Source organism: Lactuca virosa, chromosome 4 (assembly GCF_052849685.1).
Source record: "Lactuca virosa cultivar CGN04683 chromosome 4, Lactuca_virosa_CGN04683_v6, whole genome shotgun sequence".
NCBI lineage: Eukaryota > Viridiplantae > Streptophyta > Magnoliopsida > Asterales > Asteraceae > Lactuca > Lactuca virosa.
The window spans coordinates 24,167,353-24,183,422 of NC_136429.1; the positions used below are offsets into that span (position 1 = coordinate 24,167,353).

At 35.5% G+C, this 16,070-nt stretch overlaps 3 protein-coding genes across 3 annotated transcripts; all 3 read right to left on the reverse strand.

Moving 5' to 3' along the window:
• Nucleotides 1-419: 419 nt before the first annotated feature.
• LOC145109642 (protein PLANT CADMIUM RESISTANCE 2-like) lies at nt 420-1,541 on the reverse strand. Its single transcript, XM_079046839.1, has 4 exons — nt 1,315-1,541; nt 1,133-1,204; nt 763-975; nt 420-651 (listed from the first exon to the last, which is right to left on the reverse strand). Exons 1-4 carry the CDS (start codon nt 1,433-1,435, stop codon nt 575-577), a joined length of 483 nt encoding a protein of 160 aa, XP_078902965.1. The 5' UTR covers nt 1,436-1,541; the 3' UTR covers nt 420-574.
• A 3,908-nt stretch (nt 1,542-5,449) lies between these two features.
• LOC145104190 (uncharacterized) lies at nt 5,450-6,352 on the reverse strand. Its single transcript, XM_079041468.1, has 2 exons — nt 6,200-6,352; nt 5,450-6,109 (listed from the first exon to the last, which is right to left on the reverse strand). The coding sequence occupies exons 1-2, from the start codon at nt 6,350-6,352 to the stop codon at nt 5,450-5,452; spliced, it is 813 nt and encodes a 270-aa protein (XP_078897594.1).
• Nucleotides 6,353-8,193: 1,841 nt separating this feature from the next.
• LOC145104191 (uncharacterized) lies at nt 8,194-12,281 on the reverse strand. Its single transcript, XM_079041469.1, has 7 exons — nt 12,068-12,281; nt 10,192-10,419; nt 10,069-10,131; nt 9,187-10,016; nt 8,955-9,105; nt 8,465-8,788; nt 8,194-8,375 (listed from the first exon to the last, which is right to left on the reverse strand). Exons 1-7 carry the CDS (start codon nt 12,279-12,281, stop codon nt 8,194-8,196), a joined length of 1,992 nt encoding a protein of 663 aa, XP_078897595.1.
• Between the last annotated feature and the right edge of the window lie 3,789 nt (nt 12,282-16,070).

Genomic DNA, 16,070 nt, shown 5'->3' on the forward strand with positions numbered 1-16,070 from the left:
GATAATGATATTCATTTTAAAAGATAAATAGTAAATAAAAAATAAAATAAAATAAAAAATTAGGATAATATAGTTTTTATATTTGTTTGAGACTAAAACCTCAAGAAAAGAATACCACAGGGACGGTCTAAGTGCAAAAAAAAAGTTATGAACAAAACATACCATTTTGACAAACCACAACAACTGGGTCGTAGCCCAGTTTTTTGTTTGTAACTAGGGAGAGATAGAATGAAGTTCTTCACTAAGTTTGAGACAAAGAAATAAAAATGACTTTCTCTATAGCCTCCCCATTTTGGGACATTATGGCTTTGGGGTCGACAAAAAGGAATCCATAAAAACTTAGGTTCCGATATCATGATAAAATACTATCCTCATCATGACTAGACTATGTCCCTGAGATTTGATAAAAGAAATGTACATTTGCGGTTAATTTGTTCTTTGCATTAATATATTTTTATTGACATCACAAATAATACAAATCGACTGTACATAAAAGTAAATGCACATGAGATTTTAAATCTTGTCACATCCCATGATCATAGTTTCTATGATTTTCAAAAATAAAAGCAAAAAGTTAACGTTTCATTTCTCCAGGACCAATCGGTGGCATCACGATTCCTTGATTATGACTTGCTAGATTTCCTTGCCATCCTACAAAGCCAACAAAAACAAACTTGAATCAGATCTTTTTTTGATACACAGAGATATATAGCTATTGATTTTAACGTCAAGAAAAAGAGATGGATATTATTAATTTGTTACCAAGAGATGGTTCAAATCCACGATACTTGAGCTCACGATACTCTTGGCAAAGAGCACAATACTCACAGAAGCAATGGAGAAGACAATCATTGCAGGGTTGCTCAGGCAACATGTACTGTTGTCTTAATTTTGAACGATACATAAAAGAATATACGCATTCACATCCAGTAAATAGGCAAAGTATCGAATAAAGAGCCCCGCTAACACCACAAGCTGTTAATTTTTACATGTGAAAACAAAAAAAACTAATTATTCTTCAAAAAACATGAATTTAAAAAATATATATACAAAAAATAACTACATATATTTTGTCGTGAAAAAGTCACTGTAATATCATACAATTATTAAAATATGGTCTTTAGAGACTTACATGTAGTTCCCTTGTCAACAACTTCTGCGATTCGTCCGAAAGAAATACACGGACACCAACACGTTAAGCAACCTGTAATTCCCATAAACAATACAAATTTTCAATAGCATGAATTGATTTATGTATACAATATTAATATACTATAAATAATGATTAATATAATTAATAATTTGTGGACATACAGTTAGGGACATCTTTTCCGCAATCACAAAGGCCGGTGGACCATTGGCCGGGGGTGATGATGGGGTGAGCTGGAACGCCGGTGGCATATTCCGGTTGTGGCATGTTGGAAGAGTACTGCATGGTTGAATATTAATGAGGTTGATAGTGATTGAAGTGTACGTTTGTGGGCTACTATTTGTAGGCACTCTATAATTTAGTCAAGGGTGTGGTTACATCGTCAAACAAAGTTGTCCATAGTACGTTGTTTCCAGGTAACCTCTTTATAATTTCTCTTTCACATATGTGGATCAACTTATAGTATTTTCTATATCAACTTGTTATAAATTATTATTCTAACACAACAATAAGTGTCATTGTCATCGTGGATATATAAGATATTCTTATCGTTCTGTGATATAAGAGGTGTCGATTTCAATTTTTATTTATTTATCTACGAATAAATCTATGTAAATTTTATCTAAATGTTGGCCAAAGTGCATTTCTAACACATATAATAATGTATTATCTTAAAATCTATTTTCTAAAAGAGTAGATTATATTGTAATATGTAGCTTTTGGGGGAAAATACAAAACTAGTCATTTTTCTTAATTACTTATCAAAAAATAACCAAAAAAAACTCACTTAGCCAAAAATAGCCCCCAAAAGAGTAGTCAACATTCGGTTGACTACGGTCAACAGAGGAAGACTACGGTCAACACCCGTTGACTACTCTTTTCCCCTAATGGGCTACTGTTTCAAGGGTCGTTTACTTTTTCGTGACCCATTAGCCCAAAATATATAATGAAATTTTTTTTCAGATTAGGTCATTTTCCTATTGTTTTCTTTTGTTAGGCTACGTTTTTCTCTCAATGGAGCACCCGAAGAACAATCAAGTTTGTCTACTTTTCTTAAAAATTTTACCGTGTTTGTGATTAGGAGTAGGTTTTGTTTATGGGGATAAAATTTTTTTTGAAAAAAATTGAAAAAAAAAAATATAAAACCGTAGGTTTCATATGAAACCTACGGTGTACAAGTGCCCAATGCACTGTTTGTGCAGTTTCGACTTGTACACCGTAGGTTTCATATGAAACCGTACGGACATTATTTTTTTTCGTTTTTTTTTTAATATGGTATCAATAGAATAGGAATTGGATGTATTTTGTTGTGGTATAATTTTTTTTATAAAAAAAAAAAGGAAACCGTAGGTTTTTTAGAAACCTACGGTGTACAAGTATTTACTGCACAGTTTGTGCAGTAAACACTTGTACACCATAGGTTTCACAAAAAAACCGTTTTTTTTTTTTAATAAAAAAAAATTTAATAGCCAATAAACATTTGTATCCCCTTGTATGTATCTTATGATTTTTTTTGGAAATAAAAATTGTAGGTTTCCTAAAATGTATGGTTTTATATATATCTTTTTATTTTCAATTTTTAAAAAAAAAATTTGTTTAAACGTATTTGTAACGATTGTATCCCCTTGTATGTATCTTATGATTCAATATTTTGCATGTTGTTAAAAATGATGTTATTTTCTATGTCTCAATTATAGCATACAATAGCAATGTAGTATCTATTTGAAGAAGTTTTTATGTGTATAATGTGTAGATACTTTGTATTATACTGTATTGATAAAATAACATTGTGTTTTGGTAGTTTCAGGTTTGTTATAAAATATGTTATTGTCACACCATTTTTAAAGTACAATACTATTTTTTGTATACAAGTAGTATAGAAAAGACAAAATTTTGTGTAAAATAATTTACTTTGGTATTTTATAGAAAGTAAATAGATTATATGAAATGTTTAACTGTTTTATTGTGTGATACTCCAACACTGTTTTTTTTTATAAAACCTTATTTAACTTTATTTTTTATTTATTTTGTAGCTTCCTAACAAAAAGATGACATGCAATATATTTGTGAAAGCTTCATGTCACAAGTTGGATGAAGTTTTGAATCGGTTGAATGGGCCGGTTCGAGAGATATTTTCAAGAACTAGCTTTGGTTACCTCTTGGATCTACCGGCTCAGTCCGGAGGCGGACTACTTATTCATGGCCTACTACTTCATATGCTGCGTCCTACCCCTGAAAGTGATGCAGCTGAGCATCTACATTTCATGTTTTCTAGACGTTCTTTATCATTTGGGCCGGAAGAGTTTTGTATTGTCTCGGGACTTTACATGGGCCGTTTTCCTACTTCAAGGATCGAATTTTCAACCATGTATAATCACGGATACGGTGATAATACATTTCGGTCCAGAGTCTTCCCGTATCGCACGGACACTACGTTACTTGTAGAAGATTTAGAGCTACTTATCTTGAACCGACGGTTCAATGAGATATCGGCTGACGATGCTGTCCATGCGATTTTGCTATATATCCTCAATCAAGGTTTTTTGGGAAAAGAACCCAAAGACAAAGTCACGAAGGAATTTCTGTGGGTGGTGGAGAACCTAGATGAATGGAACAGGTATTTATCAATTTAATATTATAAAAAAATACTATTTTTTATATGTTTAACTAATAGTTTTGCATATAATATAGGTTCTCGTGGGGGAGTTACCTATGGAGTAAAACATACCCTAGATTGTCGGGTATGTTTAAGAAATTTGAGGATCATATGTCCAAACATCCCACAAAACCTTGTGTGTATACACTATCCGGTTTTGTTATTCCGTTGAAGGTAAAAATATAATTTTAAATTTTTTGGTTTTTATTTTTTCATAATCCCTGTTAGTTATTGCTAACTCTTATATATTAATGTATATTTATTACAAGATATGGATATGGGAGATGTTCCCACTAGCTCGGGGGAATGCTGCGTTACGACAAAACAATTTATATCCTCGTATGTTGCGGTGGTTTCACCTTAGGAGGTTAACATGGGAGAAAGTTTGCGATCTTTTCGATGTTGACCAAGACGAGGCACATCAACCGAAAAGAAAGATGATTGCCTCAGATGTCGAGTCATCTACTCCACATTACTTGACATATATTTCTAGTCTGAATCCTGAATCGCCAGAAGTCCCTTCTTCTGTACGCTACAACTTTAGAAAAGATGTAAGTAAAATACTAAAAGTAGTATCTAGTATATTAAAATTTTTCAACTATTATTGATATATAAAAAAATTTATGTAGGGAGCATCTTCATCTGATCCATCCTGTGGAAACAGTCGATCTACCCAGTCCACCGGAGAAACTCATACGGTGGGAATTAATAGGAGAACAGCCCAAGAAATAATGGCAAGACTTCAAAGCTTGGAGGAAGAAATCCGAGGAATAAAATGTAAAGAGGGATTTGAAAAACGGGATGACAATAATGAATTTTTTGACGCAGCGTTTGGGGTAAAATATTTCATTTTATAAATTTACTATTAATTCTTAACGAAGGTTTCGAGGTAAAATAATTATTTGTTAAATTATTTTTCGTTTAAATGTAGGGGAATGAAGATGTGGGAGGTAGTTATCAGATGACAAGCCCGGTGAACGAACAATTCGGTAGTCCACCGAATTCAAATCGAGTAAACGAGGATGATGATGTTGGTCGTACAAAACAAAAAAAACCCGTGAAGGAGGTGCCGCCCCTTCATTATACATGGGAAACAAACCGGCTGTTTATTTGAAACATCGGTTTTACAATGAAAGAATCGAAGCAATGTTTTGGGATCTCCTTTTTTATTCAATTGACTTGAGATATTTAGATGAACCGGTATGAAGACATTTGTTTATATTTAAAATTTAAATAATTGATAAGGTCCGTATGTTTAAATTAGATTTAAATGCAACATGTTGACTTATGGGGAAGGCTTTTGAATGAGCGGAGACCGAACGATGCTCGATGGACAATCATGCCATCTTCATTTTTTGCTGCATTTGAGACGTTCGAGTGGGTAGGAAGTGCATTGGGACATCCGTTTGACCCGTTAGATGGATGTAAATCTTGGTTAGAAGTTGACCGTGTAAGTAAACAAATATTATTGATTAATCACTTAAATTTTGATATTACACTAATTAAACGTTGTAACTAATCCCAACGGTTCTGTGGGGTTTATTTTCCAATTTGTATAAACCCACATCATTGGGTACTTGGGGAGTTATGGATGGACACACTGTCGTTGAATTTGTACGACAACTTGCGATCTTTTCGCGTCGTCACCATGATTGATTTTGTGCGGTTTGAAGATCTTGTAGACCGCATTCTTGTTGACATTGATTATTGGAATCACGAATTCCCTCGATAAGCGCTATTATCGGTACATTACAATGATTGCGCGATACTACTGAAAAGTATTGAGGAACTTCCATGTTGAGTACATTTGAACGGATGTTAGGGAAATAGGCTCTTGCCCATTTCGGATGACCGATATTCGTAAGCACTTCACGAGCATTAATGCTTAATCTAGAAAAAATTTGTGCAAAAGTTGACAACGTGTAGGATTTTAATGTTATCCAGAACAAAGTTTCCAATGATCTCCCGGAGCCTACTCTTGTGCGTAAATAGTTTTGCACGCTGTTACAAGTGTAACCACGATAAGAATCACTGAAAACATTATCTACGCAAGAGCTAACACCATCGTACATATTGGATATGAACGCTATTTCCCTACCCTCTCCAAGACATTCTTTTAAACTTATCAGGAACCAGGTAGAATTTACCACATTATTTTCAACCGCCATACCAAACGCTATAGGGAAAGTCAGATTGTTCCCATCTTTAGCAACAACTACAAACATTGTTTTTAGGTAGTCCCCTCTAAGAGGGACGGTACCTATGTAGAGGACAGGCAAGAAACAATGCACGGATACATGGACCTGTAATTTTTAATAGTGCACACCAATTACTTTAATGTACAAACATTATCAAATGTAAAGACACAAAACGGATTTGGAAAAGAATTATACCACCCATCCAATAGCCACAAAACAAGATTGGAAACGATCCATCAAATCCGTTTTGATGTGAGTGTGAGTATGCGGGTTGGTTCGCCTTAGGTTATGAAGGTAAACAGGCAAGTTGTTGAAGCTTTCTTCATGGTCAGTGTCGGAGAAACTCATTTCGAAACAATTGTAAGAGACAATTAGCAATTACTTAGTGTGCGTAAGGTTGTGCGGGTTAGGGGCTTTGCACATGCGGACACATAAATAAGTAGGAGCTGCAAAGGCAAGGTCAACAATGTATTGTCTTTTCGAACAGTATATTTGTCGTTTCAAACAGTATCTCCGTGTAAGGTATCTGACAATCGGACTACTCTTTGACATTATATGACTACGGTTTCATAGACTTTGACTACTACTTTGTAGCCTGCATAATGTATTGTCTTTTCGAACAGTATATTTGTCATTTCAAACAGTATCTCCGTGTAAGGTATCTGACAATCGGACTACTCTTTGACATTATATGATTACGGTTTCATAGACTTTGACTACTACTTTCTAGCCTGCATAATGTATTGTCTTTTCGAACAGTATATTTGTCGTTTCAAACAGTATCTACGTGTAAGGTATCTGACAATCGGACTACTCTTTGACATTATATAACTACGGTTTCATAGAGTTTGACTACTACTTTGTAGCCTGCATAATGTATTGTCTTTTCGAACAATATATTTGTCGTTTCAAATAGTATCTCCGTGTAAGGTATCTGACAATCGGACTACTCTTTGACATTATTTGACTACGGTTTCATAATGTAGTTTCAAACAGTACTTATGGGAATCCACCTAATTGTATGTTATTCTTTTTTCTTATTTAAGTACTCCTATAAAATTATAACAAACTAACAAAAAACTTAAAAAAATGGCCTCCAATCAACCAACTTCTTCCAACGCAGTTGCTCCGTCCAATACTCCACATCCATGGACGATAAGAGAGGTAATGATGGTAACACGTTGTTGGATGAACATTTACGATGATGTAACCATGGTTAACCCTGATTGCTTAGAAGGTGATGAATGGACCCGCATAACAGCCATGTTTAACCTGTCGGTGGGAGAAGGAAAACATCGAACACAAGAAGATATTTTTGGTAAGTGGATGGATTTAAAGGAAAAAATCACATGGTTTAATCGATGGTATCATCATCTTAAAAACAGGTATCGTTATCCAAACAACGATGAAGATCTTTTAGAAATGGTTAAAGATCATTACATTTTGGAGCACGAGGGAAGTGACTTCGAGTATGAGGATGCATGGATCCTACTTAAAAATAACAAATGTTTCATGTAGAAGGCTCTTTTATGTGAAATGTCTTATGTAATGTTTCGTAAGGGTGTATCTCGATTTCTATAATGTTTTATGTTTGTGTTTTATTTTTCATGGAATAAAGGAGTTAATAAGTGGAGTACTAGATTTAATTAATAATCTCAGAAGTGCTTTTTAATACAAGCAATACAAATTACAAATACGGGAATTCATTGCTTTCCTACATTAATCTAAGGACAATTCAAATCAAATGTACTATTGAAATCAAAAGTAGGGTACACGCTTTCGTTCTGTGACCCGCTCCCGGATGCAAACTTATCAGTCATTATGCCCTTTTGTGTAGATTTTGTCCTCCCCCCCAGATCCGCTCCCCGATCCCCTACCCGCACAATCGTTCCTAGTGTGTCCAAATTGACCGCATGTAGAACATTCTTGTCGTATGGGACGCTCACCTTGCGACGGAATACGTCCAGTGTTTCTTGGCCTACACGGCTGACGTCTCTCCATTATGGGTGGCTTCACGGTCATCACATCATCGGGGATCTCCCACTCAGATGGACTTGGTAAGGGGTTCACAGACTCCTCGTACGTTTTCCTCAATGTTTCTGTAAAGTAAGCTTTTAAAGCGAATTCCGAACAATCTTCGTAACGGTTCAATGTTAGCACTTTTATAACATGGCCACAAGGTAAGCCATCTATTTGTCACCGCCTACATGTACAGGTTCTTTGTTGGAAATCAACAATGACACTTTTTGGTTAGAGCTTTTCACTTCAAATCTGCTATTTGAGATAGGGTACACCATCCAATTATTACAAGCATTCTTATTTGCTTGTATAATCGTTTCAGCCCATTGGGTGAGTGTTGTTTTAGTTTCAGCTAAAAAAAATAGACATATTTTTTCATAAAATTATTACTACACGAGTTAAGAAAATACTCAATCAACAATGTATATAAAATATTAGTACCTGCAACATTACATTTCTGAAAACTCCATTGTTGCATTGTTGCACGAAAATACTCAATCAACATCAATATTGGCATCTTTCTTGCAAATCGTGACATTGAATTTATCGACTCCGCACTATTTGATGTCATAAGAAAATACCGATTCCCAGGAAAATGTGCCCTGGCCCATCTTTCTGGATTGATGTTTTGTAGGTATTCCCATACACGAATATTTACATTTTTTATTTTTTTTAATCCCATTATCGAATTTTTTAATGGTATAGGCTTTGCATGTCTCCCAAAATAATGCGTGCATTGTATCGCTGCTTCCAAATTTTGCTGAACTGTTGAAATACAAATGGATACCACATATTCCATGATAGGCGTGAGGAAATATATTTGCAATTGACGTCGCTATGGATGGAGCCCTATCAGATATGATTGTAAGGTCTTCCAAGTTGCCTATACATTCACATAGCTTTCGAAGGAACCAGGACCACGTCTCAGTACATTCACTTTTGCAAATGGCATAAGCAACATGCATGATTTGGTTTTGACTGTCCATTGTCACTGCGAGCAACATCGTGCCTTTGAATTCACCCTTTAGGTGACCACCATCAATTATTAGGGTCGGCCTACAATACTTGATGAACGCTCGTACCTACAATTATTTTTCATTGCATTAACAAATACCAATTAGGATTCATATGTTATATTTGTTATAAAAATTAACACTGCTTACCGAGCAACCCAACGCGATAAACACGAACTCAAACCGATCATCATCGTCTACTCTTATCTGAGTAACAGTTCCTGGATTGTGCTTGACCAAGTTGTGCAGATACACTGGTAGTTTGGTGAATGAATCCTCTTTGGTACCTCCTAACATCAACAACGCATACTGTTTTGCACGCCATGCCTGTTGGTATGAGATATTGATTGGAAATTTCGAATTGATGTCCTTAACAATTTCATTGCCCCGATAAACTCTATTATAGTCTCCGGCCAATACTTCAGCGATAAAGTGGCCGAGTACCTTTTTCTTTGATTGTCGATGATTAGACTCCAAATTTGTCTCACAACATGTGTGTTGGTCAACAACTTTTGTGACTTGGAAAGAAGTAGTCGATTGGATTCCCCTTGCCCTAACCATCCATGAACAATTTTTAACCAAACAAACAACCTCGAACCTTCCTTTGCTCGATCTGGTAGTCTTATACTGCTTACCTTGTTCCATGCATTGTCTTCCGATTGCAAGCTTGAGCAACTCTTTGTCATCAAAAATGTCTAAAACCTTAATCTCTTCACTTATATCCACCCTCTGACATGGAATGTTCACATCAGCGTTTACAGGACACGAAGGCAAAGGGGGCATACCATGAAACATGGTATCTGAATAAATAAGCTTAGATTCGTCATCTAATTCTTCTCCGTTAGAATCACTATCTAGGCCGGATATATCCAACTTGTCACAATCCGCAAACTCGCCATATCCTTTTAGTTCACCATCATGCAAAAACGGAACTTCCTGTTTTCCAGATTCATTACCAACCTTATTCACCACGGCTACTGCTTTTTTTTTTGTCAAATGAATCATTTTCACCAACATCATTAACATATGCACCAACATCATTATCACCGATATACTTATAATTCTCCGGTGTAACATACATAATCGGTTCTAGCACTACATTTACATTTTCAGCAACACTATGATATTGACTTTTACTTGGACTTTTAAAATTACCTATTGGGTTGTTGCTCCCTTTTCCACTTGATAAATTTGCTGCAGATGCCTTTCCTCTATCATCCATTTCGTTCGGCCAAACGCATTCTTCAACCACCACATACACTGACACATATTTATCTCCAACGCCATTTATTACCTTCATCAGCTTTCTAATATCACGATCATCAACAATACCACAATAATAGAGTTGTTCTGGATGTTGATAGGCCAAACTAACTTTTGATTCTGTAACGACGTAAATTTTCAAAACAATTTTTCATTTTTAAAAATGTAATCTCATTCATAAAATATCATAGTAATCCAATGTAACACATGTTATCTCAATAAACAAATCCCAAGATCCTCAAATACATAAATCCTCTCAGTGTGTACGGATAATGCCGGCGCCTTCCCGCGATCCTCGCTAGTACCTAAAACACATATCACAACAACTGTAAGCATAAATGCTTAGTGAGTTCCCCAAAATACCACATGCAACACATACGCCACTCGAGGCTACAATACGACCCTCCGATCGATGTGTCTAAGCGGGACCCTCCAGTCCCGTAGCTCGTTGGACCCTCTGGTCCGGTCATAGCTCGTCGGACCTTTCGGTCCAGTCTGTGTCGTTGGACCCTTCGGTCCGGTCTATATCGTTGGGCCCTCCGGCCCGGTCTATTCAACACATAGCATACATATAACACAATGCACATAACTCATATATATACACATAGCATACAAGACCCTCTGGTCTACACATAAATACCACTCTAGGTAATGTATAGTGAGAAGACTCACCTCAATGAAGTCGGATAAACTCTCGTGCTCAACGTCCCGACTTAGCCTCCTCCTATTATTCAGATAACATCCCCGATCAATATTCACTCATGATCTCATCTCTACAGATTGGGTAGAAGGCCATTCTACCCTTCCCTGAACTCTCCTGAATCAGTCTTGACCAGAACCCTAAAGTCAACGGTCAACTTTGACCCGACTCGTCGAGTGCACAAGGGCGACTCGGCGAGTCCATGCGGGTCCTATGAATCCTTTCAGCCTCTCTTGGCTCGTCGAGTCATCCTTCCACTCGACGGGTTACACCTGTCACGAATCGCGGGGCAACCCCGACTCGACTCATCGAGTCCACTTATGGACTCGGCGAGTTGCCTCCATAACAACTCTCAAATGACCTTCTGAGGTCAGATCTGCTTCTCTAAACTATAGATCTGGCCTTCAAGTGCTCAAAGGTCATGTAAAGGTGCAACCTTTACGTGCATGCAACCCACATCAAGTCATAAATGGAGAAATAACTCTAAAAATGGCAACCTAGTCTCCAATCCTCCATGAACAAGCATAAAGCAGAATGGGAAAGGTTCTCTGGACCTCTATGGGTCCAGATCTGAGGTCTAACCCAGCAAGGGACCATAACCTCAACCTTTCAAGCCTAAAAAGGTTTATAGAAAACCCTAAATCATAGATCTTAACCCAAAACAGAAGGGAAGTTCGATTTGATACCTCAATAGTGTGGATCTGAACTTGAAAACCCTGGATCCACAGCTCCCTTGACCTCCTCTTGTTGGAAACTACTTCTCTTTTGCTAAAACACACAAGAAATGGTGAATTAGCCTTCCTCTTGCACCACAAACGTTCTCTTTCTCTCTCTAGGGTTTCTCAGGGGTGAAGTGGCCGCAATGGAGGCTATAAAGGCCTTTAAATAGGGCGTAGGCCCCGAGAATTAGAGTTTCACTTAACAGCGCGGACTCGCCGAGTCCACGCATCGACTCGTCGAGTCCTTCATTAAATCAGACCAGAAATGTGCGATCCCACTCGGCGAGTATGAGCGCCTACTCGCCGAGTCCCTCTCTAAAATTCAATATAAATACTTAAAATAAGATACCTGGGAATCCGGATGTTACAGATTCTTCGGGAAGACCCATCTTGCACTTGACCAACTGAAAAAATTCGGTGAACGTTGTGTTTTCGTAAAATTCAACACCTAAATAAAACATTCTCGGATTGTATCCCAGTGGCCAAACATATGATAATTGAGAATTAACAAACTCCCATCTTCCATCTGTAATGAGCAATACAAAATACTCGTTACAACTCATTATCTTAATTTTGAGGATAAAGAAGCTAGAGAGAATAAACTTTCCAAAAATATAAAATACTTAATATATATAAGATAGGTTGAAAACAGTTGTCAACTCTGACAAAAAAGTAGTCAAGTTTAACAAAAAAGTAGTCAAATTTAGCAATAAAGTAGTCAACTTTACCCAAAAAGTAGTCTACTCTTTTCGTCAGAGTTTACTACTGTTAAAATTAAAACAAAATAATTCAAAACAAACAATTGTTAAAATTTAAACAAAATAATTGTTAAAGTTATTGTACATATTATAAACACTCTTTTTTATACTCTATATTACAAAAAAAATAATAAAAAAAAATTTTAAAAATAAAAAATAAAAAATAAAAAATTAAAACCGTAGTTTTTTGGCCAAAATAGTAGATAAAACCCCCAAAATAGTAGATAAAACCCCTCCAAAAAAAACCGTAGCTTTTTTTGCGAAAACCATAGGTTTCGAGAGGAAACCGTAGGTTTTAAAAAACCTACGGTTTTGAATGTCAAAAATGAAATATATATATATATATATATATATATATATATATATATATATATATATATATATATATATATATATATATATATATATACAAAACACGAAACAGTAGACGAATCTCGAAACCTACGATTTCGTGGGCTATTTTTGGCCATTTGCTAATTTTTGGCTAAAAATTGTTAATTACCCCTTAATTTGGCTAGATTAGTAATTACTCCTAGCTTTTATAGTTACAGTTAATAAAGTATTTATCGATAATCAAAATCTAAAAAAAGACTCTATAAGACAACTCGATCGATTCAACCCATTTCAATCGTTATAAAAAATTATTTGTTTTGAGCTATTTATCGAACCTCGTGAAGTTCTTATTATACTACCACCATATAATTTGAATGAAAAAAAAGGCATAGATTAATTAAAGCATGGTAGTATGAACTATGAAGTATGAATGAAGCACATAGAATACTCTTATTAAATAAACGTGTAAAAGTTGATGGAAAGAGCTCGCAAGTTGTTTAGCAAGGGGTGTTGACCAAGTAGTGGCGAATCTAAAATAGAATATCACCTGGTTCCTAATTAAGTGAAGACGGAAAAACCAAAGAGTCAATGCTATATGTGATAGATCGGGTCGGGTTGAACCAATAAAAAACCAACTGGTTTGTAAAAATTCAAGTACAACCAGACCGATAGAACAACTAAAAACTAGTAAAATCAATCTACTTAACACTAAAACCTGATTTTTGCAAAAAAAAAAAAAAAAAAAAAAACTACTTTGCACGACCTGAGTCTCTTTTCTTTTTAAATAGTTCATTTGCAACAACCATTTTATACAACCAAAAATATGAGTTGTGTTGTTTTTTACATTCCCTAATAACCATTCATAATTTATTTTTATAACATCAAACAACTTCAACTCTCCTTTTATCTCCAATATGTGATAGGTTTTGAAAGTATTAACCATTTGCTTTGTAATTTAAGTATAAGTCCTCCATCATTATTTTTATTTATTTGTTTTCTTATTTTGTCAAATAATATTAGTTAGGTCTTAATTTTTTTAAAGATAGTTCTTAACTTTTTTTTATATACAAATGCTATAAAAAATTAAAAAAATTAGGTGACTCCTAAGACCATCTTAATTGTTGTAAGTGGCTATGCCCTCTCACAAAGTCAATCACATAATCAGTTCATCGTTTAATGAAACATATATGAACGGTAGATCTATATTATTGCTTAAAGTTATTTTCAACTTATCAATTTATTAATGGAAAAACCTTAAAAAAACCAAACATATATTTATTAAATGCTTAAAAAGCTGCTATATTATTTGGAAAAATGACTTGATAGGGTAAGATACTTTTTGAAATGTACACATTTAGTCATTATTATTTTTTTTTTGTAAATTAAACCCTTATACCCGATTTTTTTTAATTATGCAATCCTTTTGATAGACTATACTCGGTATACCGGTCATATACGAATTTTATTTTATTTTCTTGAAATGAAATAACCAGGTGGCATCCACATGTCACCTTACGTGGATATTGTTAAATTACACCACATTGAAACGACAAGTAGGGCTCATTTAATCAGCCATTCCTCCATTCACTCAGCCGATAATCCCTCAAACTTCTTGACTCACAATCACCATCAACAATGGCAGAAGATGCAGATACAATCGTTGATGTACACTATAATGGGGTGTTCACACCTACCCCATTGATGTATTTTAATGGAATAAAAGCCTCTGTACCATACATGGTTGTGAACAAGATGAACTACCCTGATTTCATCCCCTTTCTTGAAAAGCTTACTAACGGAAGATGCATAGATGTGTATTACTGTCCACATGAAGTGAGGTTGTCGGAGGGATTACATGTTATTTAGAATGACTGCGATTTTAACGAGTTTCTTGAAGATATCAATGAAAAGAAGAGATTGGATGTGTATGTGGATCATCATCATGAACCTTTGTTTGATTGGATTCAGGAGGAAGAAGCAGACCTTGAAGATGATGATTTGGTTTCTATTGATGATGTTCACTCCATTTTAGAAGATGGTCTGAAAGTTAAACATGTAGAGGACGATGAAGTTATATCTCTCAAAAGAAACTTCAATGATCAATTCCTCAACAAACTTTGTCCAATACAGAATGATGACTTGGTTGAAGAAGATCATAATGCAATACGACCTATCTACCCAAGACATGATCATACTCAGGAATGGAATGAGATGAAGCCTCGATTAGGTATGAAATACTCTACTACTGCTGAACTTAAATACTCTCTTAGTTGCTATGCTGTAGCAAATGGTTATGATCTGTGGTATGAAAAGAATGACAAGAGTAGGTTGCTAGTTAGGTGTTGTAAAGGAAAGAATCCAACATGCCTTTTTAGATTGTATGCTTCCTGGATGAAAGAGGAACACACTTTTCAGATTAAGTCTTTTATAACAGAGCACAAGTGCTCTAGGGCATTCAAACTTGGGTCAATTGTAACATATAAGTGGATAGGGAAACAATTTGTGAATGCTGTTTTGGAGAGTCCTAAACTGAGTTTGAGGAAAATGAAAGCCTTAGTATCTACGAGATACAACATTAATGTGAGTGTTGGGCAGTGTAGGAATGCAAAAAAGTTAGCATTGTCTGAAGTTGAGGGAAGTTTGAAAGAACATTATGCCAAATTGTGGGATTATGCAGCTGAAATCAGAAGGGCTAATCCAGGTTCACATGCTGAGGTGTTCTTGGAGCCACAACCTGATAATACCGTGGTGTTTGATAGGTTTTATTTTAGCTTTAAAGGTGTTGTGGATGGGTGGTTAGATGGGTGCAGAAAGGTAATTGGGGTTGATGGTTGCTTTCTTAAGGGTGTTTGTAGAGAGGATCTCCTATCAGCAGTGGGTAGAGATGCTAATAATAACATCTATCCCTTAGCTTGGGCAGTAGTCAATGTTGAGAACAAAAGGACATGGAAATGGTTTTTGGACAACCTGATGGAAGACATTGGAGGGGGGAATGGTCATGACATTACAATCCTCTCAGATGGCCACAAGGTAATCATTTAATTGTTTTGATCATTTAATTAACCTTAATTGTTTTGATCATTTAATTAACTAATCATTTAATTGTTTGAATCAGGGATTATTTGAAGCTGTGAAGGAAAGACTTCCTGATGTGGAGCATAGATTATGTGCTAGACACATTATAGCTAATTTCCACAAAAAATTTAAAGGAGAACAATACTTTAAACCATTTTGGAGGGCTGTGAATGCAACAAATGTACC

Coding starts and splice junctions, on each gene's coding strand:
- LOC145104191 (XM_079041469.1), bottom strand. CDS start 12,281: ATGAGTTGTAACGAGTATTTTGTATTGCTCATTACAGATGGAAGATGG. Junction 9,106..9,186: donor TTATCGCGTTGGGTTGCTCG/GTAAGCAGTGTT, acceptor AAATAATTGTAG/GTACGAGCGTTCATCAAGTA. Junction 8,376..8,464: donor TCAGAAATGTAATGTTGCAG/GTACTAATATTT, acceptor TATTTTTTTTAG/CTGAAACTAAAACAACACTC.
- LOC145104190 (XM_079041468.1), bottom strand. CDS start 6,352: ATGAGTTTCTCCGACACTGACCATGAAGAAAGCTTCAACAACTTGCCT. Junction 6,110..6,199: donor TTGTGGCTATTGGATGGGTG/GTATAATTCTTT, acceptor TAAAAATTACAG/GTCCATGTATCCGTGCATTG.
- LOC145109642 (XM_079046839.1), bottom strand. CDS start 1,435: ATGCAGTACTCTTCCAACATGCCACAACCGGAATATGCCACCGGCGTT. Junction 1,205..1,314: donor CGGAAAAGATGTCCCTAACT/GTATGTCCACAA, acceptor TGGGAATTACAG/GTTGCTTAACGTGTTGGTGT. Junction 652..762: donor TGGATTTGAACCATCTCTTG/GTAACAAATTAA, acceptor TTGGCTTTGTAG/GATGGCAAGGAAATCTAGCA.